The sequence below is a fragment of the Cololabis saira genome, chromosome 18 (assembly GCF_033807715.1).
Source record: "Cololabis saira isolate AMF1-May2022 chromosome 18, fColSai1.1, whole genome shotgun sequence".
NCBI lineage: Eukaryota > Metazoa > Chordata > Actinopteri > Beloniformes > Belonidae > Cololabis > Cololabis saira.
In genome coordinates, this window is record NC_084604.1 from 18,562,258 (window position 1) to 18,583,528 (window position 21,271).

At 40.9% G+C, this 21,271-nt stretch overlaps 1 protein-coding gene across 1 annotated transcript in view; it reads right to left on the reverse strand.

The window, feature by feature from the left end:
- dlgap2b (discs, large (Drosophila) homolog-associated protein 2b) overlaps positions 1-21,271 on the reverse strand; it is a 111,375-nt gene that overhangs the window by 32,617 nt on the left and 57,487 nt on the right. The window contains exon 2 of the mRNA XM_061746663.1: positions 5,307-6,457. Coding sequence (XP_061602647.1) covers positions 5,307-6,386 — 1,080 coding nt within the window. The 5' untranslated portion in view covers positions 6,387-6,457. The remainder of the gene's footprint in view (positions 1-5,306; positions 6,458-21,271) is intronic.

Sequence of the window (21,271 nt, forward strand, 5' to 3'; positions counted from 1 at the left end):
ACAGTTTTATTAACCAAATAATGATAAACAATGACTGTTTTAAAACTAAATCCACAGTGTTCATAAGAGGTTATCAAATTGCACTTTAGATTTATCTATGATTAATTAGTGTGTTCTGGCAGTTCTGATCAGCAAAGTACAATACCATTGGTGTATGATGCTGCTATTCCAGTTGTCCCAGAGAAAAAGGCAGACTTGTTTATCCATAATGCTCTGCCAATCAATCACTTTACCAGTCATATGATTTGGCTTTGTCTCTGTCCGAAATGCTGAACTGTTGTTGCAGAAAAAACAATAGCTGATGGGCCTTTTTGGCCCTGAGGTCAGGGATGTTTTCTCTATTGCTTCTGTTCGAACTTTCCCTCACCATCAGCCTTTTTTTATTAATCTCATCCTTTTACTGGACTTGACTGGCAGCCTTTTGGTAGAATGAACAAATGAAAGTGGAGATATCATGAGACTTCAGATGGAGATTTTATTTTTACCACGATGAAACAAATGGAGATAAGTAATAGAATTGGGAGATGCTAATAGAAAAAAACATAAATTGCAGTTCTTTTTTTTAGGTAAGTGAATAAATCATGACACCGAAGTAATTAGTTATCTAGTTAATATAACAAGCGGCGTAAATATATATTTATAGTGAAAAAGCAGATTGGTAGATGGCTTGAAAGAAAGAGAGAAAGAAAGAATTTCAGTAAACTTCTGAATAAATCTCCTGGGTGTCAGCATTTATTGCGTGTCATTCCTGGGTAGCTGGGATATTATACTTACGGTGCTGAGAGGACCAAAATCATGCCTGCCGCAATCTGTGATGGCATTCATAAGGAGTACAGGACAGTAATGTCACTTAACCAGACTCCAACTGACAACTTGTCAGTTTGCTCAAACTTCATGTGCTTCAACTTGACTCACAGCAAGGTTCTCAATTTGAATCCCATGGGGGTATTCTCTTCTATCGCACAGCTCAAAACAAACCATTTAAAAACAAATCTCTTAATGTGTTGTTAAAGTTTCAAATCTATTGTTCTCAAACAAGCAACATTTCTGTTTGGAGTGTGTAAACTACCCCTGGGATTTAAAATTAATTCTCTCATCTTAAAATACTTTTTACAATAGAAGCTTTATCCTGCAACTTCCTCCTGGATTCAGCCCCGATATAAAGATTGATTTAATCTAACCGATATAACCATATGCAGCTTTGGAATCTCTGTTGGAGTAGAAAGATGCAGTCAAATTCAAGAGACAGAAGAAAAGAAAAAAACGGAAGCAAAATGATCACAGTTGAAGAGGTTGAACTACCACATAGCAATACAGCAGATGCTCAGGCCAATTACAATTACCTTGTGGTTCTACAAGCAAAAATGTATCACAAAGAATCCACAAGAGAACCAGAACCAAGTAACTACTAAAAGTAGAAAAAGGTCCTGAACAGGCATCGGACTGAGAAAAACAAAGTCCAAGCCATCAACACATCAGCCTCTTGCAAAAAAATATGGACTCACCACACTTCATTCAGCAAATTAATTTAGTACAAGTTAAGTAAAATAAATTACACATACTGTATATTTCAGAGCTATTTTAACAGCGGAACATTCTGCCGTGCAAAACAGACTACAAATATTAATACTATGGAATAAAAATTACAATTTAAATACATTTAAAACCAGAAAGACGAAACATGTTCAAACAAATCTCTACTACTCTGCACCTAAAAAATAAAAGTAAAAAATAAAATTAGCCAAAACATGAGGTAATGTTTGTGACTTAACCAAAAAAAAAGAAGAAGGAAGCTTATTTACATATGCAAGAGCCAAATGTAAATTAGAAACACCTGAACCAGAGCCAAAAAGGTTACAGTTAATTAAAGAGAAGCAGTTCTGGGATGTGGGTAAAAGCGATAATCATTCATTAATCATGAATCTGGACTGAGCAAGGAGAGAATGCTGTAACTTTTATGTAATGCATGTCCTAAATGCAATGGAAAAAAAATAAACAAGGCTTCCTGAGAGAAAACAAGCATGTCTTTAGTCAACGATGACATGGGGTCACATATTAGGCAAAGGATCATGGGAAGCAGCTGTCATTACCTCGATCATGTGTGCGCATATGAACATTGGATCTTTGGACACTTTTCTCAGTGCAATCAAAAGAAGGTTTCAAGATAAAAGTAAATAATCTTTTTTAGAAATTGCCACAGTGGATCATTGCATTATTGATTTAGTATAGATTTGACATTGGATACCCTCCTGATACAAACCTCCCCCTTTACGGTATCTGGGCTCGGGCATGTAGCCCTTTAAGCCGTGCATACACTGTGCGATTGTCGGCTCATTTTTTAATCGATTTTCCACTCGTGCAACTATTTTTTGGATCGGGCCAGATTTCGACCCAATCGCTGGTCGTGCCTTGTGCAGTATACGTGGGATAACGACGAGAGATTAACACCTCACGACGAGCTCCCGATCACAAATCGTGTGCTCGCATGAAAATCAAACTTGTTTGATATCCTGGTCGCTCCTCGTGAAGGAATCGCACAGTTGAAGCAGTGCTACAACCCGATTGGCCTCATCCTTTCGCAGAGAGCATGCGCAATCTCTGATGTCACGTCAAAAACTATTATTTGTAGTTTAAAGTGTTGCAAATTCACATTACAAATCATGTTTTAATAGCAGAAAAAAAAGACTGCATTTCCCACGTCTGCCCAGCAAATTCCTTGTCCAATCACGACGTTGTCTAATCTTTTTTCCTTTATCGGCACACAGAATGGCACAAATTGCTAAGGCAGCGCGTTTGGTTTTGCTGAGCATCTTTGGTGTCTCCCACTTCGGGGTTCCTCCTCTTCCACTTCTTTTTGACGTTGCAGTTCCAGTACACAGAAGTCCGACGTGAGTATTATGATCGTATAGTGTGAGCAAACGGGTCGCATCAGAGCATCGGGACGTACAGTGTGAGACCATTACTTGTGGGCTGCGGACTTTTGAACTCGGCGATCTAGTTGTGCAGTGTGAGATGGGGCTGAATCAAAAGATTTAAAATATCGCACAGCGTATGCCCAGCTTTAGTGGTGACTGGGGTTTTTTCTAATGTAGGAGAAAAGTGGGATTCATTCTCCTGCCAAAAGGACAATTCCATACACAATTTTTGACTAATAATTAATCTTGACACAGAGCAAAGAGTATTAATATAGGGAGTGGTAGCCTAGCGGTTACAAAAGGTGGGCTTGGGTGTAGAGGAATTGACCCAGGTTCAAGTGCCCGGGATGTCAACTGAGGTGAACCACTTTGGGCCCCTGAGCAAGGCCCATAACCCTTATTGCTCCACGGGTTCCCATTAAAATGGCAGCTCACTGCCCCTACTCCAACTAGTGAAGGTTTAAAAGCAGAGGACTCATTTCAGTGTGTTTCGTGAGATGCATACAGACAAATAAAGATTATTAAAACTTTTGTTCTTGAAGATCATATGGACTCAATGAAATAGCCAAAAAAACATTCTAAATCCTACTGAATAGGCATTCCAAGTCTGCTTGTTTTAATGTCATCTATAAAAGAAAGAAGCCAATAATCTACTTGCTGAAAAAAACAGTACTATTATCACTGCATGCATACATACGTACGTACATACGTACATAGGGTACATACATACATACATACATACATACATACATACATACATACATACATACATACATACATACATACATACATACATACATACATACATACATACATACATACATACATACATACATACATACATACATACATACATACATACATACATACATACATACATACATACATACATACATACATACATACATACATACATACATACATACATACATACATACATACATACATACATACATACATACATACATACATACATACATACATACATACTTACATACATACATACATACATAGTAAAACAAAACAGAACAGAAAGAATAAAATGCATATTTCAGATTTAAGCCGTGTTTTGAGCAGTGTTTTAAGTCCAAGCTAACTGAAACCAGTTGTTGGTGAGCATGCACTTTTCTCGGCGATGTGACAAACTATCATTGTGCAGCACCAGCAGTGACATTACTGCGTTTCAGATTACTGTGATATGGTCAGTGTTTGGTGTGAAAGGCCCACGATTCACTCATCACAGATAATTGATCTCTGATGTAACGAAGCAAAAAGAAATCCCTTTTAAATGTAAGGACTTCTTACACTTCTAGCCTTTGTCGTTTGTCTCAACAGAATAACAGGAAACAAAGTAGAATTCGTATGCCTCCCGAGCAAGATTTTGAATCAATACATCCATCACACTATTAAGATGGAAGGACCTTCAAGATGATGAGTGACTATTGATAGCAATTGTTATTGATTGTATTTTCAAATAGTTTGTAGTTGTGGTTTCTATGCAGCTATTGCACTTCCAGTCAACCAGTAGAATTTGGCTCAAAATACTCCACCAATTTTGCATATTATTAGTTTAGACGGGCCATGCAGTCATGCTCAGCCCACATCTCAGTTTCTCAGATGATCTTAACTCCACTTCAGCCCACAAAACATTTCTGTCTCCTCTGCAATGCTTTGCGGAAGTAGCTTTTCAACCCACTTCCACTTCAAATTTAGTATTACTTAATCTATATCAAGGCTGTTGTCATAGATGCTGTTTAGTTGTGTACTCTGGATGGCCGTTGCTCTGTTCGGGCTTACCGACTCTGTAAAGGCATATTGATTTCGCCCATACTGATTTAAGCCAACTTTTAATAAACACCTCTTCTAATATATATATTTTGCTACCTACTTAAAAATGTTTCAAAAACAATCACTATCTCTAACCGGGTAACATCTGCCCCCTACAGTAGCCACCTCCCTAAGCAGCTCAGCAGAATTGCCCAAAGAAAACCACAAAGCGTCTGAGGTGTTCATCTGCTCTCCAAACTCCAAAGAGACTGGTCTGATTGGGCTTGATGGTATCTGTAGGAAGCAATCCACAGTCCACATAGACTCCACCCCACAACCCACAGAACACAAAAGGATCTACTGCCAACATCTTGGTACTATAAAACCAGAACACCCTCATATGTTATTTGTCTTTTTCCAGACCCTGACTTGAACACAAGGAGGGCCTGCCAAATATTAAGGGGTGCTCCTAATGTTATGGCTGATTGGTGTATAATAAAGAAAATACCCAGTGATTGGATGGGGACCTTTCACTGGAGAGCACATGGGACAGACTCTCCTGCCGCCGATGACTCTAAACAGGATGAAGCAGGTATTAAAAAAATAATCAAAAGCACAGCTCACCTGAAGATAGTGACATGGTCGCGATGAAGATTTGAGGTCGGTATGCATCATGGGTTTATCTAAATTAAGCGATGACTTTCTATAGGCCTCCTTGGCCTGGCTGACAGTCAGTGTCGACCAGGAACTCCTCTTCATGAATTTGGACTCAGGTGTCATGGCCATGCTTTCACAGGCTGAGCACTTGACGTCATTGTTACTCTTAGAGGCCTTGAGTGACAAATCTCCAAAGTGGTGACTGTGCATGGAATCTGGATAGCAGTGACCCACATGTTCCCCGTGGTGCCGCGACATGACACTCGGTGGACGATAAGTGCTGTCACTATCCAAATTGTCATCTGAGCTCCACCAGCCACCAGACCGGTGCTTACGCTCTTTACTCTTGCTCCTCTTGCTGCCATGTTTGGTGGAATGGTGGCCGTGATGGTAATAACCCCCTGTTCCTCCTGTGAAGTCACCTTTTGTGCCATTCATCTTGGATGACCCTTCCAAGGAGTGGGACTTGGTGAAGAGCTTCTGGACAGAATGAACAAGGTGTCTGATGCGGCCTGGACTCTCACTGCGTTGCTCAGTGGTTGTGGAAGTGCGCTGATACTGTAGCGTGTGGAAGCCATCGCGGTGTAATGGCAGCTGTTTTTCAAACTGGTCTAAGAGATTAGCTGGAAGGCGGTTGCTCTTGGTGCCGGCATGGTGGGAGGAGGCAGCCGCCGCAGCTGCAGCAGCAGCGACAGCCGGGGAGGTGGCAGAAGCTGTGATGGCAGCACAGTCGTCCCGTGTGGCTGAGTCATAGTACTGAGAGCTGTAGTGCATTCTGGGGAAGGTGCTGCTGGAGATGTGGTCAGGCACAGCAGGCGGGGCCATGGTGACGGGAGACATCATCATGCAGTCAGAATGGACTGAGCTGCGGGGCGAGTAGCGGTGGTGGAAATCCATGGGGCAGCTCTCCGTAGGGCTGAGCAGGTATGAGGTGTGGCGGGAGTCGGGGCCATGGTGAGCATGGACATCATGGATGTGGGGGTCATAGTCCAAACCATGGGGTAAAGGAATATGGTGCTGTGAACGGCTGCCCGATAAGCCCTTCATGTTGCTGGCAGGAGGGAGGCGTCTGCCTTCATTTAACTTCCGAGGCTGGGACCAAGATGAAAGCTTCTGGTCTGTTACAGAGGAAAGAAAAAAGTGAAGAAAACTCCAGTGAGATAGAGAGAAATTCACTGCGGACAACCTTAATGAGTTACTGTTTCCAGTTGAAATCACTCCAATAATATGACTACTGCAGTTCATAAGTAAGGAGGGATTCATAATAGTGTGATGCCTTTTCAATCCATTCAACAAAAAAATGCCTCTGAGAGAAGCTCTGAAAACCTCTGAAAATGTTACACTGTCACAAAACACATTATAGTATAATGATTTGTTAAACCTGAGTAGTTAAGTTTAGATTATTTAGATTATTTACCTTGGTGATATCTAAAAAATGAGTTAATCTGCAGTATAGAAACAACAGACAGTTAACAGTTTTTTCCTCGTATAGATGCAAATGCTGTAATGTGCCTTTTCCTTTCAAATCAATTGTTTTTTGGGTTGTTTTTTTTTTTGTCTTCTCTAGGAAAAGACAACAACCTGTAATATGCAACCTGCACACCTGATGTTACAATATTCCTTCAAGGTAGAAGTCCACACAGAAATCCTTATCAGGGCCAGTGAGGAAAATATGAAAAGAAAGGGCAGCTACAGTGTAAATATGCATTTTACCAAACCACAGAATGCGAAAAAGCAAGAATACTTTTACCAGATTACCAATGTTAAATTGGTTGTTAATAAGAAAGAAATACAGCATTAGAAATTGAACTTAATCCTCTGTAAAGTGGGAGAAAATATTAGGTTTTAAGCCCAGTGGGATAGGATTGATCATTATAACCTGTCTATTTAATTATTTTGTAAGATATATGCATAATTCTGAGCAAACGATTGCAACAAATCCTTCTTGACTCCATAGATGTTTAGATGAGAACACTGTAGTCCCTTGTGGGGCTGCAAAGTTGCGTAACTTCCTTATTCCTCTTGCTCTAGCCACTACTGGAAGAACACTGATGACTAAAGTTCCCATGAGTTTTTCTCTATATTCTTCAGTGTGCAATGCAGAAACCATGTGTACAGATGACACTCTTTGTATATAACTGTAAAGTGCAGCATATACATACTACAAAAATGGCAGTAGCGACCAAGAGATGGGATGCAGATATTAATGGCTGCACTGAAGGTGTCACAACCCGGGTAAAAGCAGGGATAACTATGAGATGTAACAATCAGTGAGATCAGTAGTGAAGGTGTGGTATTGATTAGTGAGCAGTAGGGAGCATGTTGTATGACACAAACTAAACCAGAGGTCGTGGGGGATTAGAGCTCTTCTCCACTGTGGGAAGGGAACCCTGGGCCCAGTTGTGCCAATGACTCTCAAGGTCTGCATCGCCAATGCAGCAGCATAGAAAGAGAAGATGTGGAGATTTTCGTTGGAGGTGATGGGATTTAGAATGAGCCCATCAGAAGAAGAGCCAGAGTTAGACATCTTGGAGATAAAGTAAAAGAGTTGTGATTGAGGTGACTGGCACACATAGAGATGTAAGATGGAAACAGATGATTTAATGTAGCAACCCTTTAAGGGAAACAATAGAAAACTGAGAGAACTAACGATGCTTGGGTTATGGCCTGCTTGACTTCAATAATCGTATGCTCAACCAAGTAGTTAACTACATAGCTATATTTCTGTGACCTATCATAATGCAAGAGAGCATCTAAAATAGAGATTTCCTTTTCCTTTTTTTGTAACAAAAATGTCAATGTGTGTGAAAGTCCAGTAACTATCCCCCGTGCTTAGCTTCCTGCACAATAATTACAACTGACATCTTACCAGTTTGAGACTCTCAGGTAAGCTCTCAGGTAAATGGGGAGAGAGTGTGGGAGCACCTTGAGTGTGTGTCGTTCCCCTGTAATTAATTGAGTTCTCCGCAGCAGGAAACCCCAGTCTGGAACAATGCGCATCGTCTTACATAACATTGTGGCTCTGTGATTTCTGTGGCACACACACACACAGTTCAAAGCAGCCTGAAATAAAAATGTAGGTTGCCATGGCAACAGCTGCTAAAACTCAGGAATTGTAACAAGGATTTTCAAGGTTGTGTGGGGTAGATCTCAATGTCTGTTAGGGGAAAGAAGATACATGTAGTATGTAATGTGGCAGGGTACAGTCTTCATCGTTGACTGGATTGTTACCACCGAATACCCTGCGTACATTTTCAAACTTTGCTGCAATTATACCTCTTCAAGATGGAAAATTAAACTAAAGCTCTATCAGTCTTGTTGAAATTGCTCCACAGTTATTATAGTTTCTTCCTTTCTTTTTTTAGCCCTTTCCCTCCTGTCATACTGCACCCCTTCTTGTAAGTGTGTCCTCACTACTGATGACAGCGACTCGTCGCTGAAGCAACAAAATGTGCCATATTGAAGCTAATAATAGTAATGAATACAGAGGTTTGCATGTGTATATGTGCACACACACAAAGGATGGTCTGTTGTGCAGTAAGGTGTACTCGCTTTCCAAACATGCACAGTTGATTTTGGAGAATGTACATAATAGCAAGCGTTCACTAAAGCAGCCCCATTGACGCATCATCTTAGGTTTGATAATATGTATTTTGCATTATCTGGCTGGATGAAGCTGTGTAGAGTGTAATGCTGATCATTTATCACAACCCAGTTTTCCAGTTGGAGGATTGTTTAGCATTTCCGTAACTGTGACTGATATGTGTTTTATTAAAACAGGAATGATTTGAGTGGCACTAGTGTAAGAGGATTGAAATTGTTTATTCAAGCAACCCATACTTATCTTAGCATGGTCCACTCATCTGTTCAGCTCCCAATCTTGCTTTTCAGACTCCAGCATTTTTACAGTTATCTACAAGTTATACCAGAAACATTCAGTTCACTGATAAAATGCACTTATAACTCTCACAATATCCTTCTTTGGTCAAAAATAATAATAATAAAAAAGGAAATAAACACACCAGCTGCATATTCAAAACTAGTACCCCCATCCATGCAGGGTTTCGTTCTGCCACCGGTACACCTTTGTTATGCCTTGGGAGGTAGTAACAGGGCATAACAGGGGCAAGACAAATATTCTGTTGAGAGGCAGAAGTGTAATAGGGGGTTGGCAACACTGTGAGAAGAAAAACACAGTCATGATCCTTGTTGGTCGACTTGGGTCACTACCTACTGTACTCAGAGAACCCTGTTGCCATGCTTAGCAACCTAGAGGAGCGTCTGCCTCCTTCAGCTGGAAAACTGAGGCCAGCACTCCTATGAGTGTCCCTTCGGAACAACTGGGTAAAATGTTATCTTTTTTCCAGTATTTATTTAGCATCATATTTTATTCAGCACTGATTGAATAAAGCAGTCAGTGACCAGATACATTAGGGACTCATTGCTGACTGTGGATCCCAACACTGTGAAATACAGTAATGCTTTGTGAAAGCACACACTGGGGAGGGAATATTGCACTTTCCGACTGTGAATACACAGTTGTAGAGTGGAGGCACAATGAAGAGGGGACCTCATGTGCATCTTTATACCACAATCTCTGTGTGAAAGTGTTTGCTTCGAGTAAACTTTGATGATCTGGATGTGGCACAGTTGTGGCAACTAGATTGACTGGCATTTTCATTTGAATGTTGTATCCAGTCGTTCAGTCACCATCATGTTATTACAACATACTGTATATTCATGCCTTGAAAATAGTTAGTATAAATGAAAATTGAGTACTGAAATGTCATGAAAAGGGATTTGAGTTTTCACTTTAATGGTCTTTAATTGCCAAAAACCACTTATGCCTGCCACACTTAGACAAAGTCAGTGTTAATATTCGTTTTTTTGTGTCATAAATGCTGCAAAAAGACATTCAAAGGCAGTTTGGATGTTTTTTACCCAATTAGAAAACTGCCAGCCTGGTCTGCATATTTTCTCTTGAGAAAATACTCTTTTGAAAACCAGGTGAGATTACCAGAGTAAAGGTTGCTGCTTGATAGAAAAAATTAAAATGCACCATCATATTTTGTTTTTTTACTTGATATCCATTCAAAGCTATTTTGATCTGCATTGAACCCTGCTTTTCATATCAAACGTTGGTGAAACACCCTTGGCGCAGCAGGAAACCTGTAGTGAGTCTGCAAAGCTAGTGGAGTCAAGTTGTGGGAATTCATATCATATACTGTAACACTTTGTTTTAGAGGGACAACACAAACACACACTGTTGTTAGGCCCTAGGGTGGTTTGTGTCATCTAATATTTGCATCAGATTTCCCTGTAACTTGCACACAGCGTTACTGATATACAGTATTTGTGTCATAGGTGTGCGTCTGGATAGCCTACCCTGCAGGCAGTAGCAAGGAGGAGGATGTCTTGCTCAGCTCCATGGTGAACCTCCCACTCTCCCTGCGAAGAGCTGAGACAATGTTGCTGCATCTTTAGCCCCTAGCTTATGTGCCTGAGGTGAAGGGCAGAGTATTTCAAGCACTTCTTTGAACAGATGTCATGTCAAATCTAATTCTACATTACCATTAGTTTTTGTTGATCATGTATTGTTGAAACTCCCATAACTTGCCAAGAATAGGCTAGTCTGCCCTCCTGCAGTGCTTTTTTTTCTTTTTTGCATCACATCACCAGCAACCTGCTCTTAATTTTTTTTATTTATCTTTGTCAGATAGAAAGTTTAAAGACACATTTGCACTGAATATTTTATTTTTGAAAAAGCAGGTGATTGTGTTTGCAGTTGAGCAGGTGGCATGCAGCTGGGGTGTGAATATTAATCCGGTAGTTGAAGGTAATTTACTCTCGGCAGGTGATAATTTTGTATAGTTGATAGAAATAATTAAACTTTTCTCTGAGGCCTTATTCCTCTTGGCTCCGTCGGTTCTCACAGTACATTGCAAGTCCATGAAACATTAATGAGCTCTTTCCTTCACTCCAGCTTATGCAACAGTTATTGTTGCTGCATGATCAACAGGCTAATTTCTCCCTGTGCCGCTGTCAGCTCCTGATGCAATCTGTAATATGTATTTTTCTCCCTTGTTAAAAATAATAGACACTTAGAGAGAGAGAGAGAGAGAGAGAGAGAGAGAGAGAGAGAGAGAGAGAGAGAGAGAGAGAGAGAGAGAGAGAGAGAGAGATTAGGGCCAGTGTGGGGAAAAAAAAGATGAAGAGGGGAAAGCCTCTCTGTTTGCACTGCTTTCTGGGAAAGCATCGAGCTGCTGGCTGCTGAGTTAAAGCACTGACGCTTTGCTCCAGTCAGTGCCTGGCCAGCGTTTTTCCCAAGATGGTTGCATAACTTGGAATAAATGAGGTCTCCCTCCTCCACACCAATGCACAGCGAGGTAACGCCACAGGGTAGAAGCAAGCAACAGGCAGTCAAACTGTAGAGTGAGACTTGAGACAGAAATATGTACTGTCAGGAAAACATCAACTTTCTACACCAGATGCTTAAAATCGGCACCACCGAGAATCTGTTGCGTTTATGAAATATCTGATTCATTCAGAAAATTAAGAAGCCTTAATTAATGCGGCAGCCTCCGGCATCAAGTGCAGCATCCAAAGCACAAGGGCTGCAAAACCGATGATTAAAACTAGTAGGAACACTTCCTGCACCGATCTACAGAGTATTAATCATATCATTGAGGTGAGATATCTGCACACAAGGACCTGAAGAGACAATACCCTGTCACATAATCTATAAAATAGACACTTATGGCGCTATTCCACTAGTACCTACTCAGCGCGCCTCGACTCGGCATGCCTCGTCCTCGTTTGTTTTTCAACACCCAGGTGAGAAGTGGGCAGGTTGGCGCGAAGCTGCTGTGACATATTTGATTGCGTGATCTAAACAGAGAAGACAACACTAAATATGTAGAACCTGGAGGAGATGATGTATGTGCTGCTGGGTCTGTGACTTGTGTTCAATATCAAGTTAAAAAATGAGATTGAAAGAAGCTTCAAGCGTCAACACTTTTTTTTTAAATTTTGTTTGTGTCTGCGCTGCTGAGAAATCAGCTGGAGCCGCGAGCGGCTGAGAAGTGACAGAGCTCCTGGTGGATCTAGTCGTTCCTTATTGCCCGTCTAGATCCCTTTTTAATTCTCTCCTCAGCCACCAGGTTTATGAACATCTGCACCTCAGAGTTGGATCACCAAACAGACGTTTGCGCTGCCATTGCCTGTCGGATAAAATGAGGAAGCCGCGAGCTGCTCTTGTGCCGACTTCCGCTTCCTGATTTAAACGTCTGACGGCCTCGGCAGAATAGATACACAAAAAGTATCTACTCGGCACGCCTCCACCTGCCTCGACCCGTAGTGGATAAGCGCAAGACAGGGGCGTGGCGAGTAGAGGAGCGCTGAGTAGATACTAGTGTAAAAGCGCCAATACACCCATGGTCACACCACTAATGGCGGGGCTAAACAAAATTTTTAAAAAAGCGTTGCTGCTTGAAGCTTCTTTCACTCTCATTTTTTAACTTGATATTGAACACAAGTCACAGACCCAGCTGCACATATATCATCTTCTCCATGTTCTACATCTTTAGTGTCGTCTTCTCTGTTTAGATCACGCAATCAAATACGTCACAGCAGCTTCGCTCCAACCCGCCCACTTCTCACCTGGGTGTTTAAAAACAAATGAGGACGAGATGAGTGGAGGCGGGACGAGGCGTGCCGAGTCGAGGCGCGCTGAGTAGGTACTAGTGGAAAAGCGCCATAAAACTACCCAAGTCGCCCACTAAAACACCCAAAATAGCCTAATTTTTATTCTAATTTTAAATTATTTACACACTTTTTATTATAATTTTTTAAATTCACATAAAACTATGTGTTATGGGTTTTTTCCCCTATTATCATACCCCTTAATCTCAGATTTGTAAGCAGTGACTGATAAATGTCATTCATTAATTCATATTAATACACTCTGTGTATCAATAGCCGTTCTGAGCACAACGGGGAGGCATATTACAAGAAAATGTAATGTTTCAGCCACTGGCAAATGACATGAAGCACACTTCTAGTGGACAAAATGGTATGACAAGATGTGCTGGTCTGTCCCTTCCTGCTCATGTTGCAAATGGTATTTTTTACAGTGCACTGCCACTTTAGCATTGTTAAGATGAACACCACCATTACCAGGTTTCCGTTTCATTTATGTTGTGATGCAGTAAAGATCTTCTTTAGTGGTGCCATGCTTTTTCACATACAAATAGTGATACACTAAGCATTACATAAGGGAAACCATACAGCTGAAACATAGCCATAATTCACTGGATTTAGTTTTGCTGCAGAGTCTGCTTTTCACCTTTTGATATCCGCCCACTCCCTCCCACTGCTGCTGCTCTCTCCTCAGCAGCAGACATGGCTGATGTGGTGATGCCACACACCCTGGGTACGCACTCAGTCTCTCAAGTCTCCTCTTCATGGCCTCTCACAGTAGAAATCCCCTATACTGGGAACGTATTGATGGAAAGATTTGTCAGGATGAATTTGGACCTTTTCTTTATTTTATGAAAAAGACGTATCTAATTCGGTACGCTGAACCCTGGATGGGGATGCTGTGCATAATTTAATGACTTGATTCACAGTTCAAAGTCGACCGACTAAGGTTTTGCTAAACTGCAGATCAAAGACGAAGTCAATGCGTCAAAACAAAATACAAAAAGTGGGTCTGCTGCACTGATGTATACTGATGGTGCGCTGAGTAGACGGAGTCTGAACACTATTTAAACAGGGTGACAGCTGGACTGATGCTGTGCTCATATCTTGTGGTGAAAGCACTGCTCAGTCCACCATCTCTGCTTGTAGGAATGGTGACACTATTTACAATGCAACATCAAAGGTCACATCTGGGCATCTTTTAGGTTTTATCAGAAAGAAAAAACTGAAAAGCATTGATTAACTGCAGCACTAGCTCCACAGATCGAGTCAGGGTCCTTAACACAACTAGCACAAGCAAGAACCAAGACAACATAAAGATTAACATATTTCACCCAAAATTGTTTGCCAGAACTGAAAAGTATAAAAAGGCCTCTCTGGTCTTTCACAAATACATTTGAAGGTAGCTAAGCAATGCTATATTTGGAGAAATGCCTCATTTTCATCCATTTTAACTAATGTTAAAGGGGACCTATTATGAAAAACACATTTTTTCTTGCTTTAACATATATAAAGTGGTCTCCCCTCAGTCAACTCAGAGAAGGAGGAAAGCAACCAAATTCTGCAGTGTCTGTACAGCCGCCCGGATGAGCCATCCAGTGTGATCTGGCTTCTACGAGCCGTTCAGATTCTGCTCCCTTTTGTTATGTAACAAAAATGCGATTTACATAGGTCGGCCTCCGATGCTTGAAACCACGCCTACAACTAACTCTTTCGGCCGGAGCTTCCACCATTTTTTCGTAGCGGTGTATTGGGTCATTCAGGAAGCCAATCAGCACAGAGCCTCATTATCATAGCCTCCCCGCCCACTCACAATCCCGCATAGAGAATGAGGTTAGAGACTGGGATGATAAAGACATGGCTCAGAGGCTGAATTTCTAATTTATTTAGCAAATACAATCAAAAGCTTGTTTATAAGACATTCAAGGCCTGTTTAAAATAGGTATTAGATACCATAATAGGTCCCCTTTAAGGAAATAAAATACCATCCTTGAGGTGTATCATACCGTATGTAACCTTTCTAAAAATACTTGTAATCTGTTCATCAATTGCCGTCCGCTGAGCTGCAGCCTGTAGAGCCTCCCACACTAAAGGCAAAGCCTTTGCAGCTGAAACTTATCTTCCCCAAGGGTTCATGTGTCTGAATGCATGAATAATTAGTATGAAAACAAATATATATAACATGCAGAAGACAGTACAAAAGAGCAATATCTGTACAGATAAGAAGAGAACATTCAGAGGAAGTTATCATCTCGAAGTAAAAAATGCCCTGATTATCACGCACTGGCAATCTTTCTGCATCAGTCTCTAAGTTCTACAATAAATCTAAGTAGCACAAATTAATGCAGCTATTTAAGATGACTGAAAATGGATTTATTCCTCCCAAATTAAGTCTGCCCCTTTTCATCTAGGGCTATTTAGCTGCTTCAGGCATTATACCAGAATATATACCTGGTGATGATGTAATATAAGGAAGAAGAAGAAAAAAGAAGCTGGTGTAGGCGGCTTAAGTTTGGCCTCTTCTCATTCAGGTCTTGCAGAAAATGTTGACACATCTCCATGGAAACAAGTGATGCTATATGCAAGTGTAACAGAGTAAATAGTTATTATTCCACTTGCCTTTATTATTGTGATATTGGAAGTTACTCCATTGTGTGTGGCATGTTGGCTCTTGGGCGCCTCCTCTTTAATGCTGGTGTGGTGACGTCATCAGTTGCACCTGATAGACATCAGTTGCACCTGATGGACATCAGTATTGGGACGGATGCGTCCTTTTTTACAGTCGGTATGTAGGAGTATTTTTAAGTTCATAAAAGTTCCGTCATTAAATATTTCCATTTCCCTGTAGTATGTGTGTGACCCGACTGTGAGTTAACCGTGCCTGACCAGCATTCTCATGTTTTGTGCAGGAGAGAATAAACGGCCGGTGAAAGCGAAATCAGACCAGTCTCAATTTAATTCTTAAAACACAACACAGGGTACTATCAGAGAGAGAGAACTGAACCTTCCAGTACCAAGGACTGGCATGGTTACACAAGCATAAAGGGTTCACTTTGACCAACAAGATTCAGTGTTGCAACATCTGGAACACTTGAAAACTTTAACTTCTACGTACATTTTCAATGGCCATTTTATCCTTTGCAGGATAGCAGAGCCACATATACAGACAGACAACATGCACGGTCACACCTACGGGCAATTTATAATCATCAGTTAACCTACTACGCATGTTTTTGGACCTCTGGGAGGAAGCCGGAGTAACCCACGCAAGAACATGCAAACTCCACACAGAAAGACCCTGCCGGGCCAGGGAGTTGAACCAGGAACCTTCTTGCTGCAAGTCAACAGTGCTAACCACTAAGCTACTGTGCTGCCCTAACCTCTACATAAGGTCCTGAAATACTGTATGTAAACACAAAGAGAGTAGTAAGGGAAAAGGGATTGGCTTTCAGCCACCTTTGTGTTGTACACATCCGTGCACTTAAAACATTTGACGCATTTAATTATTGTTGGTCTCAGTTGAGAATGTCAGCAGAGAATAAAAACCGAAATCCTGTTGAGGTGAATGTGGCGGCAGCCACCTACGCAGAAGCAGTTATCCTCCATCATTAAGATCAGCAGAGTTATCCAACGTAACCTCACATCCAGCACAGCTCAATATACACCACCAGATGAACAATGCTGATATTGATACTGATTCTAGTGCTAGTTTTAGTGATTCTCCTTCCTGTTTCCTTGTTTTTTCTGAAACATAACTCATTCTGCATGGGGTCATTGTGTCCTTTGTCCATGTTATAATGTAATCAGGTTTAAGCTTAATTGATTGGAAAAGTAACTTTTTTGCACACTTCCAACAGCAAGAGAAATATTTGCAGCCTTTAACCTAAAACAAAAATCAATCCATGGCTTACAGAAGTGCATCGTCAGTCACTTTTTAAATGCAAATATCACCTGTAGAAAAAGTAGGTGACACTTTCTGTAACGATTTAGGCCTACTTTACCATTTTGGGTGCCAGTTTAAACAGCATCTGACTGTTTTTGGGAAGCAATCAAATCCTGTTTTTTGCTGATCTCAATACACGCTTATTAAAAGAATCATAAGTGACGGACTTCTGCTTTTCCAGCCATAAGGATCTGGAATACCTCGGTTTTGAGGGTGAGGATCTTTTAGTTTTTTTATTAAATACAACCTTAAATATATTCTTTAGTTGTGGTGAAAATTATTGACCTGCCATTAACTTTTAATGCAACAGAGATGTTTGCTTCTTTGGTAAATTGGGTGAACTAAACATACGGTCTTAAAATAGATTAAGCTTAGTGGCAAAACTGTGTGATCCCTGTGAAATTAACTGGTTTTCTTCATGAATTTGCCAAAAGATGGCCTCTGACCTTCATCTGACCAATATATTCAAGATCTAATTTAGATTAACTATATTTAAGGCAATTCATAAGCTGTATATTTAATTGTGTTTTCAATTCTGTGCATTGCAGGTAGGTAGGTAGGTACTTTTATCAACCTACAAAATAATCTCCCAGTGCCACTGTTTATTTTAAGTTTTCAGCAATGCTTGTTTTTAGTTTATTCATTTACTTATTTGAGAGCAGGGCTTCCTTGCTGGGGTTTTGCTGTGGTCACCGTGGTTAAGGACTTAGGGGGATCGATGTTTGCCAGCTGCAATGACTTCTTCCAGCATTTAAGCAGTTATTCGTAGATCCATCTTCATCTGGTTGAGAATCAGAAATGTGCCTTTGGAGTCATCTTTGCTTGACGTCCACTTGAAGTAAGAGCAGCAACAGTCCAGAGAGCTCTGTAAATTGAAGGTCTTGATACTTTTTATGAAACAGGAAAATGGCTCAGTGTTTTTATTCAAATTCATTTTGGTAATTAGACTCCAGTGTTCAAACTAATGGCCTCCATTATTTTTCGATTTCTTATTAAGTTTTTTCTCAAATAGCATGAAAGATTCAAGAGACACCAGGGAGTATTTTCCTGCTACAATGTTAGTTAAGTTTTCATTTCAGTTAATATTTGATTAATTTTGGGATGTGTTGTCAGGTTCTTACGTCTCCCGTCCTTAGTAATGGCAAAAACCAGCCGAAGTAACTTTGGTCAACTATCCCAGCCTTAACTCAAGGCAACTATGTCTTGCTTTATGGCACTATGTCAGCTAGCCAAAGCTAGCTCACTGTGCTAAAGTGCACATAATGGTAAAGGTGAATAAGGGACCAATGAAAATAGTGATGGAAAAAAACCAGCCAGGAGGAGAAAATGAGAGTGACCAAGCAAGAGACAGAACAAGATTGTAGTGTGATAAAAGTGACTCTAACCCTATACCAACAGTGGTGTGTGTCATTTTAATCCAATAACTGCAGAATATGATGAACATTACTATCCATCCATCCATTTTCTATACCCACTTTATCCTTTGCAGGGTCACGGGGGTCTGCTGGAGCCTATCCCAGCTAATTTTAGGCGAAAGGCAGGGGTTCACCCTGGACAGATCGCCAATCCATCGCAGGGCCACATACAGACAGACAACAAGACACACTCACATTCACACCTACAGGCAATTTAGAATCATCCATTAACCTACTATGCACATTTTTGGACTGTGGGAGGAGGCCGGAGTACCCGGAGGGAACCCACGCAAGCACGGGGAGAACATGCAAACTCCACACAGAAACACCCCCCATCGGGCCAGGGGAGTCAAACCGGGAACCTTCTCGCTGTGAGGCAACAGTGCTAACCACTAAGCCACCGTGCTGCCTGTGAACATTACTAGAGTTTTTCTCTCTTTATGTCAAAACACCCCCTTTTTGTACTGTTTTCTTAAACAAGCACGACTTGGTTTCATGTAACTTTTCGTTACAGTTACTTGTGTATTATCTAATAGAACTCATTGTGTTTATTTTGTTCACTTCGATTATGAAAACCAGTACATTTCAAAGGGTTAGCAAACTTTTTCTTGCCAAAGTTGAATGCCTTAGCTTAGCTATCTATATTAATACCAGTAGCGTTATATGTAGTCCACAGTGTGCATAACTACAGTTCTTGCAATTGGGTCGCGTTGAGAAAATGAGAATATTTTTCACTTAGAGATGAAAAGCCATTTATTGTTGGCTTCAGCCTCAAGACACAAGCTTAATAAAGAGCATGACATGAGATGATCATTGATAAAATACCCATCAAGCTCAGAGGGGCAGTGTAGCTCTTGCCACTGCTTCAGTTATTATCCTGAGATGTTGTGACAGCTTGCACAGCAAGGATAAAAAATAGAAAATCACATCAATGCAAAACCCAGCGCAAATGTACCATACAGAGCAGCTGTTAATTCCCATAAATAAACCATGGAGCTACTGGTTTTTCTTCAAATCCCAACTGCCACATAGGGAAAGAGTATAGAGCATAATCATCCTTAATTAATAAACCCATCCATTTGTGGAACTCATTGGGATTTCTTATGTTATTCTTTCTGCAGGTGAAATGTCATTAAAAGCATACATTTAAACAGGCTTATTTGTTATAACCTTATTGCAAGACTTTTTAGTAAAAGCCAAGGCCTTTGAGAAAGAAAAAAAAAGGATGATGCAAATTGAAAAAATGCTTTTCTTCTTCCCTCGTTGCCAACATGTTCTGTCTCGGTTCTGGAGAGGGTTTCCACGTGTGGGAATACAGAGGTGCACGGCTCTCTTAATTAGGCTGTTTTGTCATGCTCTGCTCCATCTGTCTTGAGCGTACTGCAGCAGAGTAGGAAGCAGAGGAATAGTGGCTGAGAAGAGATGAAGAGTGGTGGTGATGGTGGGGTGGGGGAGTTCATCCTAATACCTGCAAAGGCAGCCAGTCTGAGAACTGAAGCTTTTATAATGGAAAATAAATGCAGAGAAGAGGTGCTCCTCCTGATGGCTTTCCTGGTGGCAAATCAAAACATACCACACGTCGCTTAAGCAGCCGCAAAGGAAAGCCACAAGAGAAGACCAAAGGTAAAAAATACTCTGCAAACCAAACAGCAGGATTCACCAAACCACACAGTGCTTATTTAAGAAAACAGAACAAAAAAAAAGGGGGGGGGGGGGGGGGGGTGTATCCAGAGTCTTCTTTTTATTGACAGGAAAGTTAAATTATTATCTGCAGTAACTGGTTTACGGAGACAAAAATAATCTCTTGTAGTTAGTGTCAACCTTGAATCACCTAATGGTTCAATTACAACTGTGTAAACAAACTGTATTCAGTTCACACTCGCACCCCAGGTTAATTTGTTAATTCATTATTTATTATTACTGTGAGTACAGTGCAGTAAAGTCTTTGAGGTCACTGCTGAGATTCCCAGCATCCACCATTTGTCTAATCCTTCAGAGATAACAGGATAAAGCCTTGTTGCTGTGGCAACCACCTATCTCTTAACAGAGCGATGAAAAGCCTTCTTATGTAGATAAACAGAATGACAAAGAGGGAGAATTTCAATTAAATTATTAAATTATAAGTATAAAAGTGGTAACATGCAAACATGGCAAATTAAATGAAAGGTCATATTATAGGTGGGAACCTGACCAACAACTAGACCGAAATGTCAAGAGGCTGAAAAGAGTCAGGGCTTTTCCTCATGGACTTGATGACATCACCATGAAACACATTTGCATGTCTGTGTAGTGGCTTGTTTGGTAAGCCCTCAAACAACAGATAGGCAGGAGACCTTTTTTTATTTATTTTTGAAAACGATATTTCTTGTGTGTGAGTTCTTTCCTTTTCTTCCTTGCTAGTCGGTCGTCCCTCCGCCCGTCCTTCTGTATCTTTGCTTGTTGTCCAGCCTTTGGCGTATTACTCCCCGTGTTCCTTTCTATTTCCACTGGTACAGAACATACTGTACCAATCAGAATGGGGTATATGGGCTTAATCCCACAACTCATACAGGAGCCTCCAAGAACCACTATTCAAAAGAACCAAGAGGGCTGCGGAATAGTTAATATCTGCAAGCTTTGACTGCAAAACTGACAACAGTCATTCACCGACGTTCCCACTCCACTATGTGCCATTTTGGATGTCTTTTGTTGATACTAGTCTGGTTGCCTAAATGCCTATGGATAGTTTCTCTCATTGGTTGTATGCCTATCCTTGTCTCTTAGGCGCCCACTAATACTGTCCCTGGAAGTCAAAGTCGAATCCAGAAGAACCAAAGGAATTCTTCATATTAAAGAGGAAAAGCAGATGATAGGTGTTCCAGATGACTCCATCAGTT